Source organism: Culicoides brevitarsis, chromosome 2 (assembly GCF_036172545.1).
Source record: "Culicoides brevitarsis isolate CSIRO-B50_1 chromosome 2, AGI_CSIRO_Cbre_v1, whole genome shotgun sequence".
In the NCBI taxonomy this organism is placed as follows: Eukaryota; Metazoa; Arthropoda; class Insecta; order Diptera; family Ceratopogonidae; genus Culicoides; species Culicoides brevitarsis.
Genome location: NC_087086.1, coordinates 41,631,167 through 41,644,306, shown reverse-complemented (window position 1 = coordinate 41,644,306; position 13,140 = coordinate 41,631,167). Strand labels below are relative to the sequence as shown.

At 28.0% G+C, this 13,140-nt stretch overlaps 2 protein-coding genes across 2 annotated transcripts; one reads left to right on the top strand and one right to left on the bottom strand.

Annotated features, from left to right (window-relative positions):
• The first annotated feature begins 299 nt into the window (after positions 1 to 299).
• On the top strand, positions 300 to 1,537 carry LOC134831132 (germinal-center associated nuclear protein). Its single transcript, XM_063844789.1, has 3 exons — positions 300 to 569; positions 629 to 1,337; positions 1,405 to 1,537. The coding sequence occupies exons 1-3, from the start codon at positions 355 to 357 to the stop codon at positions 1,480 to 1,482; spliced, it is 1,002 nt and encodes a 333-aa protein (XP_063700859.1). The 5' UTR covers positions 300 to 354; the 3' UTR covers positions 1,483 to 1,537.
• A 544-nt stretch (positions 1,538 to 2,081) lies between these two features.
• On the bottom strand, positions 2,082 to 10,833 carry LOC134829946 (putative carbonic anhydrase 3). Its single transcript, XM_063843261.1, has 6 exons — positions 10,513 to 10,833; positions 5,530 to 5,592; positions 5,064 to 5,228; positions 3,453 to 3,858; positions 2,743 to 2,809; positions 2,082 to 2,617 (listed from the first exon to the last, which is right to left on the bottom strand). The coding sequence occupies exons 1-6, from the start codon at positions 10,544 to 10,546 to the stop codon at positions 2,267 to 2,269; spliced, it is 1,086 nt and encodes a 361-aa protein (XP_063699331.1). The 5' UTR covers positions 10,547 to 10,833; the 3' UTR covers positions 2,082 to 2,266.
• Between the last annotated feature and the right edge of the window lie 2,307 nt (positions 10,834 to 13,140).

The following is a 13,140-nucleotide window of genomic DNA, read 5'->3' as shown; positions in this document are numbered from 1 at the left end:
TAAATTTCTTTAAAATTTTGAATTTAAAAAAAAATTTGAATTTAAAAAAAAAATTTTTGAAGAAAAATTTAAATTTCTTTAAAATTTTGAATTAAAAAAAAATTTTTTTGAATTTAAAAAAAAAATTTTGAATTTTTGAAGATTTTTTTTAAATTTTTTGTAAAAAAAACCTAAAAATTTTTGAATTTTTTTTTTTTGATAAAAATTAATAAGCGCTTTTGTTAAAAAATTTTTTTTTAACGATGACTTTAAAAAAAATCCATCAAAACATTGAAAAACGGAACAAAACATCACAAAACCCCTTCGTGTGTTACTTGTTGCTCCCAAAATCTGCCTTTTTAAGACTTTTTCAGAATGGATGGCAACTATATCAAAGGCGAATGTGAAGAAATGTGTCCTTTGGGAGAAGTTAAACAACGAATTCGCGAGAAACTCGTTCATTTTTACGAAAAAGACGCCAAATTTGTGAAGGAATTTGCTCGTTCAGCTGCCGGTCAACGAAATCAACGTTCCTACGAATTACGAACCGAAGATGCTTTAATGGAAACTGTGAGATATTTGTTAACAGAGTAAGTTTTTTCAACTTTTATGAGTTAAAAAGATTTTTTTTCATGATTTTTTTTTGTAGAATTTTTCATGATAAACGTCGTCCTTATAATTTCATGTACGATTTTGTCTTTGATCGTTTGCGATGCGTTCGTCAGGAGATTGTCATCCAAAATTTGGGTCTCATAACGACAGTGAAGCTGCTTGAACCAACAATTATGTTCCTTGCGTACTCGCGTTATCGTCTCGCCAACGAATCTTTTCACAATTTCGACCCGAAAATCTGCGAACAGCATCTTCAGGAGTGTTTAAAGAAAATTCTCGTGTGTTACGATGCCTTACCTGAAATGAAATACTCGGAAAATCGTTGCACTCTTGAAGCCTTGTACCAAATTTTCAATCTCGGAAGCACAGAAGCCCTTTCTCGAGGCATTTCGTTGCCAAAAAGTGTCAAACGTCATCCGGTATTTCGACTTTCGTTGCGTATCGGGATCGCATATTGGCAGAAAAACTTTTTTGGAACACTAAAATTGATGCAAAGCTTACCGCCGATGCTTTTTGCTGTTGCTTCATTGAAATTCGGGCAGATACGACGACAGATGATCATGACATTCAGTACGGCGTATTGCAGTAAGCAGTTGTCTGTTCCGCTCGAGTGGCTGAGAAAGGTTTTGTTCTATGGCGCGAAAGAAGAGACGTCGGAGTTGATTGAGCACTTGAGGCATTACGGCATTGAATGCGATGGGCAAGCAGCGAAATTCGAGAAGAAATTCGATATGAGCAAAGCGCAGGTAAGAAAAAACATTTTTCGAAGTGCAAAAATTATGGAAAAAAACTTGAATTTGAGTTTTATTTCAGATCGCAACAGTATCACACGCGTTCGTGGATGAAAAATTTGACTGTGATAATTTTGAAATATATTTTCTGTTAAAGTGATTTAAAAATAGGAAAAAATTTAGAATTGAAAAATAAAGTTAAAAAATTCGAAAAAGTGATTTTTTTATCGAACTTTTATAAAGAAAAAAAAATTAAGAAATAAAAAAAAAATTGACAAGAAAATTAAAAAAAAATTTAATTTTTTAAAAATTGTGACAATATCAATATCTCAAAGCTTTTAGAAAACTCAAAAAATAAAAAAAAAATTTTTGAATAAATTTAAAGCAAAAAAAATTTTTTTCGAGGTCAAATTGCGAGAAACTTAAAATTAGTGAAAAAATTTAAATTATTTAAAAATTGTGAAATCATTAAAATTCGTTGAAATTTTAAAATTTTCAAAAAACTAAAAAATCGAAAAAAAAATTTTTTTTTTTGAAAAATTTTAAAGCAAAAAAAAAAATTAATTCAAGGTCAAATTGCGGGAAACTTAAAATTAGTGAAAAAATTTAAATTATTAAAAATTGTGAGATCATTGAAATTTTTAAAAATTTTTTAACTCTTAGAATCGAAAAAAAAAATTTAAAAAAAATTTTTTTTTGAAAAACTTACAATTGCGGGAAGTTTAAAATTTCAACAAAAAGTTCAATAAACAGAAAAAATTTAAATTTAATATTTTATTACCAAATATAAGTAAGACAAACAATTTGCTTGCTTAAAAATAGATCAATCTTTCACACACATCTACGGTTTAAAAGATAGTTAGGTGAACAGAGAACAATGAAAATAAATTAATGGATGTTCGTTAACTTTGTAAATTCGATTCATAGCACAATTTTTCGACTGTTTAGACAAAGGTCAAGGCACTCAAAATCACAAATGGCAACAAATTCATCGTGCCAATTCTACTACTTTCCCCCTTGCCGTGTTTGTGTTTGTGATGATTATGATGATTATTTTCGCTTTCTTCCGCTTCTTTTCTGTACGCGGGTCGCATTCCGACGCGATTCTCATCCAATTCGTGTTCCTCCTCTTCGTCATGCGGATGCGTATGAGGCTTCGACAAATCAATATCCTTGCCTTCCTCTTCCGGCAAAATGTTGAACCAAATTTCGCGATCGCCCAACGGTTGAACGGGACGGAAGTTGTGCGTTAAGGGCATATGATGATCGTCTTTCAGATGACGGAACGTCTCGAGCTGCAATTGAATTTACGTTTAGATGTTTATTTTTAAATTTGGTCTAATTAACGTGCTCCGGTTAATTATAAGACACTATTTTTAGAGCAGTTTCGACTGGTTTTTTAATGACGACGAAAATTTACCTGATTATGAGACAAGAGAATTGGGTTGGCAAAGTCGATCCATGTTACGACTTCGCTGCATGGAGGTCTGAAATGAAAATGTTTATTATCAGAAATTTTTATTAAGCAGTTTTTAAAATAATTTTGAAAGTTTAAAATATAGTAAGTGTCAACATTTTCACTAAAATCTAAATAAATCTAAAACTAAAAAAAATTTTTAAATATTAGAAATTTATACATATTTAAAAAATAAAAAAAAAAATTAAAAAAAAATAAAAAAAAAATATTTTGAAAAAAAAAAAAAAAAAAAAAAAAATAAAAAAAATATAAAAAAAATCAAATTAAAAAAGGGGATTTTGGGTGAAATTTTTTTTGACAAAAAAAAAATAATAATTGATAAAAATGTAAATTTAATGAAAAATGAGTTCAGCTTTAAAAAATTTACAAATAGATATTGGAAAAAAAAAATTCGTAATTTTTGAACAATTTCAAACTTAAAGAATTAAGAAATTGACATTCGAAAAAAAAATTCGTATTTTTAAAAATGTAAACATTTTTCATCAAATTTTGTCATTTTTTGATAAAATTTTTAACTCTCAAAAAAAAATTAAATTTAAAAAATTATATTAAAAAATTATATTAAAAATTTTAAATTTTAGTAAAATTTTTGACACTTTTCAACTTTCAAAATTATTTTTTTAATTAAAAAAATCTTTCAAAAATCAAATTACGTCGTAAGTGATCCATTATAGGTATAATAATGCGTAAAATCCGTAGCAAACAACTCCCCAAACGACGGCAATTTTTTAAAAACTGCACTTGTTCGTGGCTCAATAATCTCTCCCAAGAGCGTTGTAAATTCCTCGTAATGCGGATTGTCCTCTTCGGATATCTCAAAGAAGAAAGCCAACACCGTCAGTCCATCTTCGTGATTTAAGGCACTTTTAACCGACAAATAATCAGATTTGAAGAAGACTGCATGCAATTCCATCGGATACGAATGCCCTTCGATGGTATCTTCGCTGCCATACGTGTCATTGTCGCCCCAATGAAAGTGCAATTGAGCAAAATGATAGGTGCCATTTAGCGGACCTCCCTTCACAGACGGCATATTCTCGACATTTACCGTTAACTGCACTGAAATAGAAAAAAAATTTCTCACAATTATTGTTGTTATCGTTTTATGGAATGGCAATCAAAATGAATCACGTGTGCCATTTGGCGCAAAAATTAATGAATATTCAAATTCTTCGTCTTTTTATCTGTCATCAGCCACGAGCGACGACAACGAACGCATCGCATTGTGAAAATGCAAATTTTTTCCCACAATACATTAATGCACTCTCGCTCGTCGTCATCGACTCGAAATGTGTGTCGTCAAAAGAAGAAAAGCAAAGAAAAAAATTACTTGTATCCGCAATTGTTCACTGTTTGTTGCTGACATACGAGGGTCAAGGTGAACGTTCTCGAGGAAAATTTTGTGAGCGATTGATTAAATTAGTTTTTTTTTGCTGTGTTCGAGATGAATAAAATTAGAAAGAGAAAGAGGGAATACGAAGAAAACGATGAGGAAATTGTTAAATGAAGCGATTTTCTTTCGATTTTCAAGGTAGTTTGCATGATTGAAGCCGAACAATACAAAGCTACTTGTCATTGTTTACTGACCCGTTTGTTACTTTTTATCTATGGCATGCAGAGACAACTTTCAGAGATGGACAAAGAAATTTGGGTCAAACTGCATGAAATTTTTGACAGTTTTTGTTTAAAAGAAATTTCTTAAAAATTTTTTTTTTATAAAACTTTTATTGTATTTGCCTTACAAGATCTGCTGTAACCTTATAACTTGAGAACGATGCGTCTCCGAGCATATGTTTCATGGAGAAAAATTATCTACTCGAGTCAGCGCACAAAATAAGCAAAAAAAAAAAATTTTTTTTATTTTTTTTATTTTTTTTTTTAATTTTTTTTTTAAATTTTTTTAAATATTTTTTTTATATTTTTTTATTTTTTTTTTGATTTATTTTTTTTAAATTTATTTTTAAAATTTATTTTGACAAAAATTTTTTTTTGCCAAAATGTGAGTTTATCGCTCTACACGTTCAGAATTTGTCATTGTTAAATTTGCATACATCGAATTATTTGTGATTCTCTCTTTCTCTTTATAATTGTATATCTCGAATCTGCACTGATTAACTTTTCAAGGACATGCCAAACTTTCGTCGAACTTTATCCATTGTTCGCATGCCATCGTTCTCAATATTTTCGTAATTTAATCAAAAATTATCTTCAGCCGGTAAGTTCATTTGAAACTTTTTAATCTCGTCAACAACTTTGTTGCTTACCTGTATGCCCGTTATTGGTGATACTCATTTCCTTTGGCTTATCATGAAAATTGGCCAGCTTCAATTTCGGCAATACCTTCCTCGTTACGTGCTCCGAATCGATATTTATCGGGCTCTGATGCTTTCCCGTACATTCGCCGAATTCTTCTCCCCAATGCGATGGGCCTGCAAACGAAAAAAAAACCAGGCGTTTCCATCGTGAAAAATATGTCACATAATAGCAATTAAGTTATCGAAAAAGAAGCATGTGAAACCAATCAATGGGCAATTAACATCATTATTCCGATTAATTTAAACGACAATGCGTAAAAAAGTAGCTCATCGTCAGTGTTTCTCTGTTTGGAAACGTAATTGAGCGGTAATTGACTGACTGATTAATAAATAATTCATCGTGAGATGGGCAACGATAAGAGTTGTTTACATGCGAGGGAATGACATTAAAAATAAATATTTTTTTAGAACTTACCGTGATCTCCGTCGTATCCGAAATCCTGTGAATGGCACACATGTAGAAGTAGCACGCTAATAACTGAAAAAAAAAATATCGTGATTAACGAATTTCGTTTGGAAAATTTTTTTTGAAAGGATTTGAGCGTATTTTATTATAAAGTTTATTAAAAAAATTAAAAATATTTGGTTAAAAGAAAATATTAAGAAAAATTCTCTAAAAAATTTTTCAAATCAAATAAAGAAGAAAAAAAGAACAAAAAAATTTCTTAGATTTTGGGCTGAAATTTTTCTTTGAAACTTTGACTTTCAGTTTTTGGGCTGAGAAGCTTTCTCATAACTCTCGAATAATTTTTGGCATAATTTTTTTCAAACAGAAAATTTTCAGCTTTTGGGTTGAAATTTCTTTTTGGCCTGAACAGCTGAAAATTTTTTGTTTGAGAAAAAAGAATAAAATTATGCCAAGCTACGATTAAAAGAAAGCTTCTTTACCCGAAAACTGAAAATATTCTATTGAAAGAAAAATTTCTGTCCGAAATCTGAAAAATTTTTTGTACCTTTATTACGTCTTGAATTATGATTTTTTGATTTTTCTTAATATTTTCTCTTAACTTAACATTTTCAGCTTTTAAAATTTAAAATAATTTTTAATTAACTAAAAAAATATTACTCTTACTCTAAAAATTTCGTTTAAAAAGGATTTTTTTTAAATTAACTTTTTTCAAAAATTTGACAGACAACCTCAAAGGAGATAAATTTTCGTTAACAAAACGCCAATTCCGTCATCAATTACATTTGTAAATAATAGTAATACAATTTATAACATTTGAACATCAATTTTCAACGCGTCGCGATAACAATCAATAAATAATGTCGGAGAATTCCGCTGCACTTGAACGGATGAGGTGTTCGATTTGCTGTGATAAATTTAATTAAATGGATGCACAAACAGTCACACACTAATAATTTGTTTTTAAAGCAAAAACTCTCAAATGTAATAAAATTGAGTAATTTGATTGAATTTTATGATAAATTGTCACAAAACCTTCAAATGTTCAACGCAAAAAAAATTCTTCGAGAATGTCACCCGGTGAAAGTGAAATATCATGTTTTTGGCAAATGTTCATAACGGCGAATAATTTGGAAATAATGTACGACAAGAGATGAGATGAGAAGACGAGTCGATGACATTGCCATTCGTGAGAGAAAAGTTATCTCTTCTTGCCTATAAAGTCTCGAAGAATAGGAAGAAGACGAAATAATTTTTTTTACGTAATATTATAACAAAGTTACGTTACATTACGGTAATTGCAGTTATTTTACAATCGTTCCTCGTACAAAAATAAATTCGCAAAAATTTGTTATGAGTGAAAAATATTTGTTTGAAAAATTTTAAAAGAATGTGAAAATAATTTTTGTAATTTTTCGATTCTTTAAAGAATTTAAATATTTAATTTTTAAAAATTTTAATTAAAAATTCGAAAATCGATTTTCGAAAAATTTTAATAATAAATTTGCAAAAATTTGTGTGAGAAAAAAATATTTGTTAAAATAATATTATGTGAGAAAATTTATAAGAGTTAAATTTTAAAAAATTTCATTAAAAATTCGAAAATTTTAAATTCTATTTTCGAAAAATTTTCGAAGATTTCGAATTTTCGAAAATTAATAAAATTTTTAAAATTACGTAACAAAAAAATTAAAAAAGTTATAATTTGATAAAAAGCATACAAAAAATAGCAAATAAAATTTTTGCAAAAAAAAATGAAAAAAGAAGAAATGACCCGATGATTGTTTCAGCACGTCGTAACATCAGAGAAAAATCCCACGAAATTTCAACAAAAAAGAATAAAGGAAGTAGACCAGCTGTCTTTTTGATCTGTCTCGTACAGTTTAGACCTTGAAATGAAATTTGGCTGACTTTTCGCCGTCTGAAATTTTGTCGCTTTTGATATAAAATTAGCAAGTCGGCGCGTGCTTTTGTCTCCATACCTTCGATAATTGATTTTTTGTGATAAGTACCATTGTAACGCGCGTCCTATTTAGCAACATTGGATTCTAATTGACATTCGAGAGTCACTTTTGTGCGATAAAAAGACAAAAAAAGTGGCAATGATGACACTCTTGATGAGTCAAAAGGTGTGAAACGACTTTGTTTATTGTTTTTATTAGGAGCTTCGACGTCAGTTTTTTTCTTCTCTCTTAATTAAATCAATTTTTCGGATATTGACCATGGTCATGAATTCTTTATGTGCGCGTCGCGATGAGCATGTGATAGTCAAATGTCGCTTAAATTGGGTTATGCTTCGATTAATTTCGTTATCAATGTCGCGTGTGATTGAATTTTGATCGATTTTTAATTCGACCGCCGAGACTTATCTTTCGATCTTTCTAATTAACAGAAACCACTTTTGTCCAGCAAAATTGAGATCTGTTAATTTAATTCGATGAAAGATATCGTTAAAGGCTTTATATTTATTTTCATTCTCGCACACAAAACAAACATCAACATTGCAGATGACATATTAATTACTTGCTTCTATTAGAATAATTCACTTTTTTTTTGTCAATTAATGGAATTTATGTGACTTGCCAACTTTGTACATTAAATAAAATTAATTTAGAAAATGCTTGATATGTCACTTGAGTGATGAATTGAATAACGTTTTCATCTAATTCATATAAAAATATGAAGTTAGTATGAGAAAAAAAATTTTTCTAATGAAATTTTCTTGATAAATTTTTTTTTAAACCAAGAGCTGAGAAAAAGATAAAAAAATGGATTTGAGAAAAAAATTATCAAAGAAAAAAATTTATGATAAAATTTTTAAAAATTATAGTTGAAAATTATTCATTAAAAATGTAAAAAAAAATAATTCAAAAAAAAAAAAAATTTTAGGCCAAAAGCTAAAAAAATTTCTTCAAAAAAAAAATCAATTCAGATTTTATTGTAATTTTTTTTTCTCGAAGCTTTGATTTTTTTTTAATTTTTGGCTGAAATTCAATTTTGAAAGATAATTTTAAAAAAATTTATCCAAAAATTTGAAATATTCTTTGAGAAAAAAAATTTAGGCCAAAAACTGAAAAAATTATCTTAAAAAAAAATAATTTCAGCTCATTTTGGGGAAAAAATCATTAAAGCTGTAAAATTCTTTTGGAAAAAAAATTTTAAAAAATTTTTAAAACTGAAAAAATTGAACTTGAGCCCGAAATCTGAATAAAATTTGCTCGTAAAAACATTTCAGCCCAAAAGCTGAAAAAAAATTTAAATTGCAAAAAATTTACTCTACAAGCTTGAAATCCATCTGTAACACTTTTTATTAAAACCAACATTCTTTAAATTGACATTTGATTGAAAACTAACAAATTTCATCGATTTTTCGCAATAAAAAAACATTCAGACTTCCACGAAACGACATTGCATCAAATCTCTTCTCATCACATTTTTCTCATAAAAAAACATTCACATCCAGAATTTTTCGCCGTTGATTGACGAATTTGTCATTCGCAGAATTTTACGACGTTCGTTCGTCACTTTTCAACGAAAAACTTCCAACCTCTTCAACCAGTCACCGCGTTTACTTGAAAAAGTGTGTTTCGCGTGTGGAAGGAAGTTTTTCAAATAATTTGCTTGCATTTAACTTCTTTCACTTGCATTTGGTCTCCCATCGTCATCATCATTGTTCTCGCTACTTTTTTTCAATGCGAGCAACCATGGCATGACTTCAAGTAATTGTTCTTAACGATTGTCATTAAAATTTTATATGAGAAGACAAACATGATTTTGAAAGTTATTCAATTTCGAGTTGCACGTTAAAACCCATTAAAATTGTCATTTTTTTAAAAAAAAAGATTAGAGACGAGTCGTTTTTTTTTATCAATGTCACGATTGATGAATGGTCGAGGTTGACGACAAGATTAGTCAAATTGCGCCCCGCAGGCTTCCAGCACGATGCATTTCTTTGCATGCGAAATTTATTGATTTACGAAGGATTTCTGGAATGGAGGTCAGTGTCGTACGTCAGAGGCACATCGTTATTGAGGAATTTATCGCACAAGTCACATCATTTGAGGAATTTTTGTTCGTGGTTGGAATTTTTTGTGTTTTTTTACGTTTATGGTGTCATCATCAACATTGTTGTTGGCAGAGAAAAAATTTCTTGGAACGTGTTAATTACAGGTTTTAAACTATTTATTCAATTTTGGATTAACTTGTTTACTCTCTTTAGGAAAATTTCCATTTTATCGCAAATTTGCGAATTTATTGAAAAAAAAAATCAATTAAAAAAAATATTTTTTAATGAAAATACGACTGAATATTAACAATTAATTGTTCCTTTTTTTAAAAAATTTAAAAAAATTTTTTTTTTAAATATTTTTTTTTTGTTATAAATTTAAAAAAAAATTATTTATTAAATTTATTTAAATTTTTTAAATTACCTAAAAAATAAATTTTTAAATTATTTTTTTTTAATTAAAAAAAATTAATTAAATTAATTAATTTTTAATTAAATTTTATTTATTAAATTGTTTATTTTTTATTATTTTTTTTTAAATAATTTTTTTTTATTATTTTTTTTTATTCAGAATTAAATCCTCAACCTTCAATGCATGGATTTTCATTCAAAACCATAAAAAAATAAAGGATTTGAAGGACACTAATTACAAAAGTCATCATGTCACTCGTTAAATAAATCCTGCATGCGCTTTTCAAATTTTAATAATTCATTCAGAGATTTACCGCAAGTCATTCAATCAGTTAATCGTTAATTACATAGAACGTTGGGATTTATCAGGACAATAAAATTTAAATCGATAACCGCTGTAAATCCATAAATATTTGATGAGCGGAACGTGTTTTATGGAAATTTGCATTAATTTTTTCCCCGAAATGCAGTTTATTATTTTAATTTAAAAAAAAATTTTTTTTTTTTGTCAAGTACTTTTTCAATTAGTTTTATTTAAAAGAAATATATTTAAATAAAAATGGGTTGCCTCTTACCAATTAGACTCAATAAATTCAACTTTAGACACATTGTTGCAACAAATTTTTGTTTAAATTAAATTTTTTGTGATAAATTTTATTGGAAGTGTTATTTAAAATTTATTTATTGACAAACTTTGATCACTTGAAATATTTTCAAATATCAAAACTTTTCTATCACATATTTTTTTATATTTTTATCACGATTCTTGAGGGAGACAATCAGACAATTTTCTTGTTCGGGCGGAAAAGGAACAAAATAAAAAAAAAGTTTTTGGAGAGCACTTTTGTTGTTCTTTGTCCCGAGTCAGACCACGAGCAACTAACAGCAATTTGAACTAACAAACAAGTGAAAAATGAACGATTGCCGCGCGATCCAAGTGATTTTATTTATAAAATGTCTGTATGCGTGTTTGTCGTAGAGTCGTCGCCGTATACATGCGGGCAAACAATCATCATTCGTACCTATGATTGTTTTTGTTTCAATAACACAGACACGGGCGGCAATGTAGAGAGTACCCGCAAACGAATCAAGAGAATGTAATTGGAATGAAAATGAAGAGATCACGACGCGACGTGAATTGACGCGGTTTATGGGCTTGTACAGCGACAAATTGATAACGAATCAATCAAACTATCAATTAACGGTAGGTAGTGATCAACGAAAGTTGAAAGGATATTATTTGCGGTAATGGATTTATAATGAAGGATTTGAAGAAAAACACGTGGTAGACGACAGGAAATGAGATAAAAGAATTTAATCCTCTGAGGATGAGAAAAAAATGTGAATTACCTTGAAAAAAAATTATTAAAGAGGAAACAAGCTTAAAAGTTACTTCAAATTCACATCACTCGATTTCAGCATTTCATCGAAAAATAAATGGCATGAGATTTTTTGATGGTTTTGTGTTAGTTAAGCCTAAAGTAGTCCAAAAAAACCTAAATTTAAAATTCTTTTAAAAAATTAATTAAAATTAATTAATTTTCTAAATTAAATTAATTTAAAATTAATTTATAAATATTATTTTAATTAATTTAAAATTAATTAATTAATTTAAAAAAAAAACAAAAATAACGGGACGTTGTGAAAAACTAACTTTCCATTATTGAACGAACATGAGACGTAAAAAATCACATTTTTGACTTTTTTGAGAATTTAAATAGCGTCAAAAATATTTTTAAAACGTTATTTAAAGTCAAAGAAAGCCAAAAATGTGATTTTTTACGTCTCATATCGGACTATGAAAAGTTCGTTCAGTAATGGAAAGTAATTTTTTTACCTTTAAAACTATAAAAGATTTCACAGAAAACAATTTCCTGTCGACTCCTGATTGTTTGTTTATCAAGTAAATATATACAAAAGTGATTTTTATTCCATAACAGTCTGTAACAAGACTCAATTTAAGCTTTACTCAAGAATTTCCTTTGTAAATTTACTATTTCCGTGAAATAACATATTTATAGAATGACATATACAAAAACTCTGCGAACTGTAACGATATGAAAAACTTTTTTTTAACAGATAGTTGAATAGTTGAAGGGATAAACCTTTTCACTTGAACTCATTTTTTTACATTTTTGTTTGCATGTTTTATTTGGTAACACACATATTTTTTTTGAACAATTTGCTTCTTGTGAATTATAAAATTTGTAAAAAAAAATATTTTTAGAGAAGAAAATTCATGCAAAATTTAGTTCTTCAACACAAAAATTCTTAAAAATAAAAAATATTTTTAAAAAATTTTGAAAATTTAAATTTTGATGAAATTTTCAACTTTTGAAATGGGACATGGGACAAAAACATAGAAAAAAATTTGAAGCGGCCTTCATTAAAAAAAAAAATTCTTATCACACTTTAAAGAACATTTTGCAGACATTTTTCATTCAAATTGTCTACAGATAAATCATTTTGACCTACTATCAAAACATTGTCTTGAACATGTAAAATTTCTGTAATTTCATTTCCATAAGTGAATTGTCTCGGAAACGTTTAAGCAGATTACCGGATTTCCGTTTATGAATTGTTAATATCTGTACCTAAATATCTTTGAAATACGTCTTCTCTTAAGGTCTTATCATTTTCCGTGTAAATCGTTTTCCATTAAAGAACAAGCTTTAAAATCTTTTTGTTTGCAATTCTTTTATAAATGTTTCAAATGCAGAACTAAACGCTTCCAGGGGTTTTTCCATTAAGCACCCTTCTTGAAAAAAAAAATGAAACAAAAGCATATTCGATTAAAATGCTTGAAAGAATTTTTTTTGTTCGACACAAAAGTAGTAAACAAAGAAAATGTTATAAACTGGATTTTGATTCATTTTAGAGAAAAAAAAAGTCTAATGTGTCTAACGGAAATAAAATGCAAAAAAAATCTTGTAGGAGAAAAAAAGAACATGAATGAACTTCTGGAAAACAGAAAATAACGGCAAACAAACATCATCGCTCCGGTAAATAAATGTTAGTTCAGTTGAGATTTTTCAACATAACTTTTTTTTTATTTTCTCTCCTGATGTCTTTCCTTTGAAACATATTATAACGTAAATCACAAGAAAAGTACGAATACTTGGAAAAATTTTTTTTTATTTTTTTTAAAGTTTAAACAAGAATTTTCGTGTTTTATTTTTTTAAATTTTTTTTTATCAAAAAAA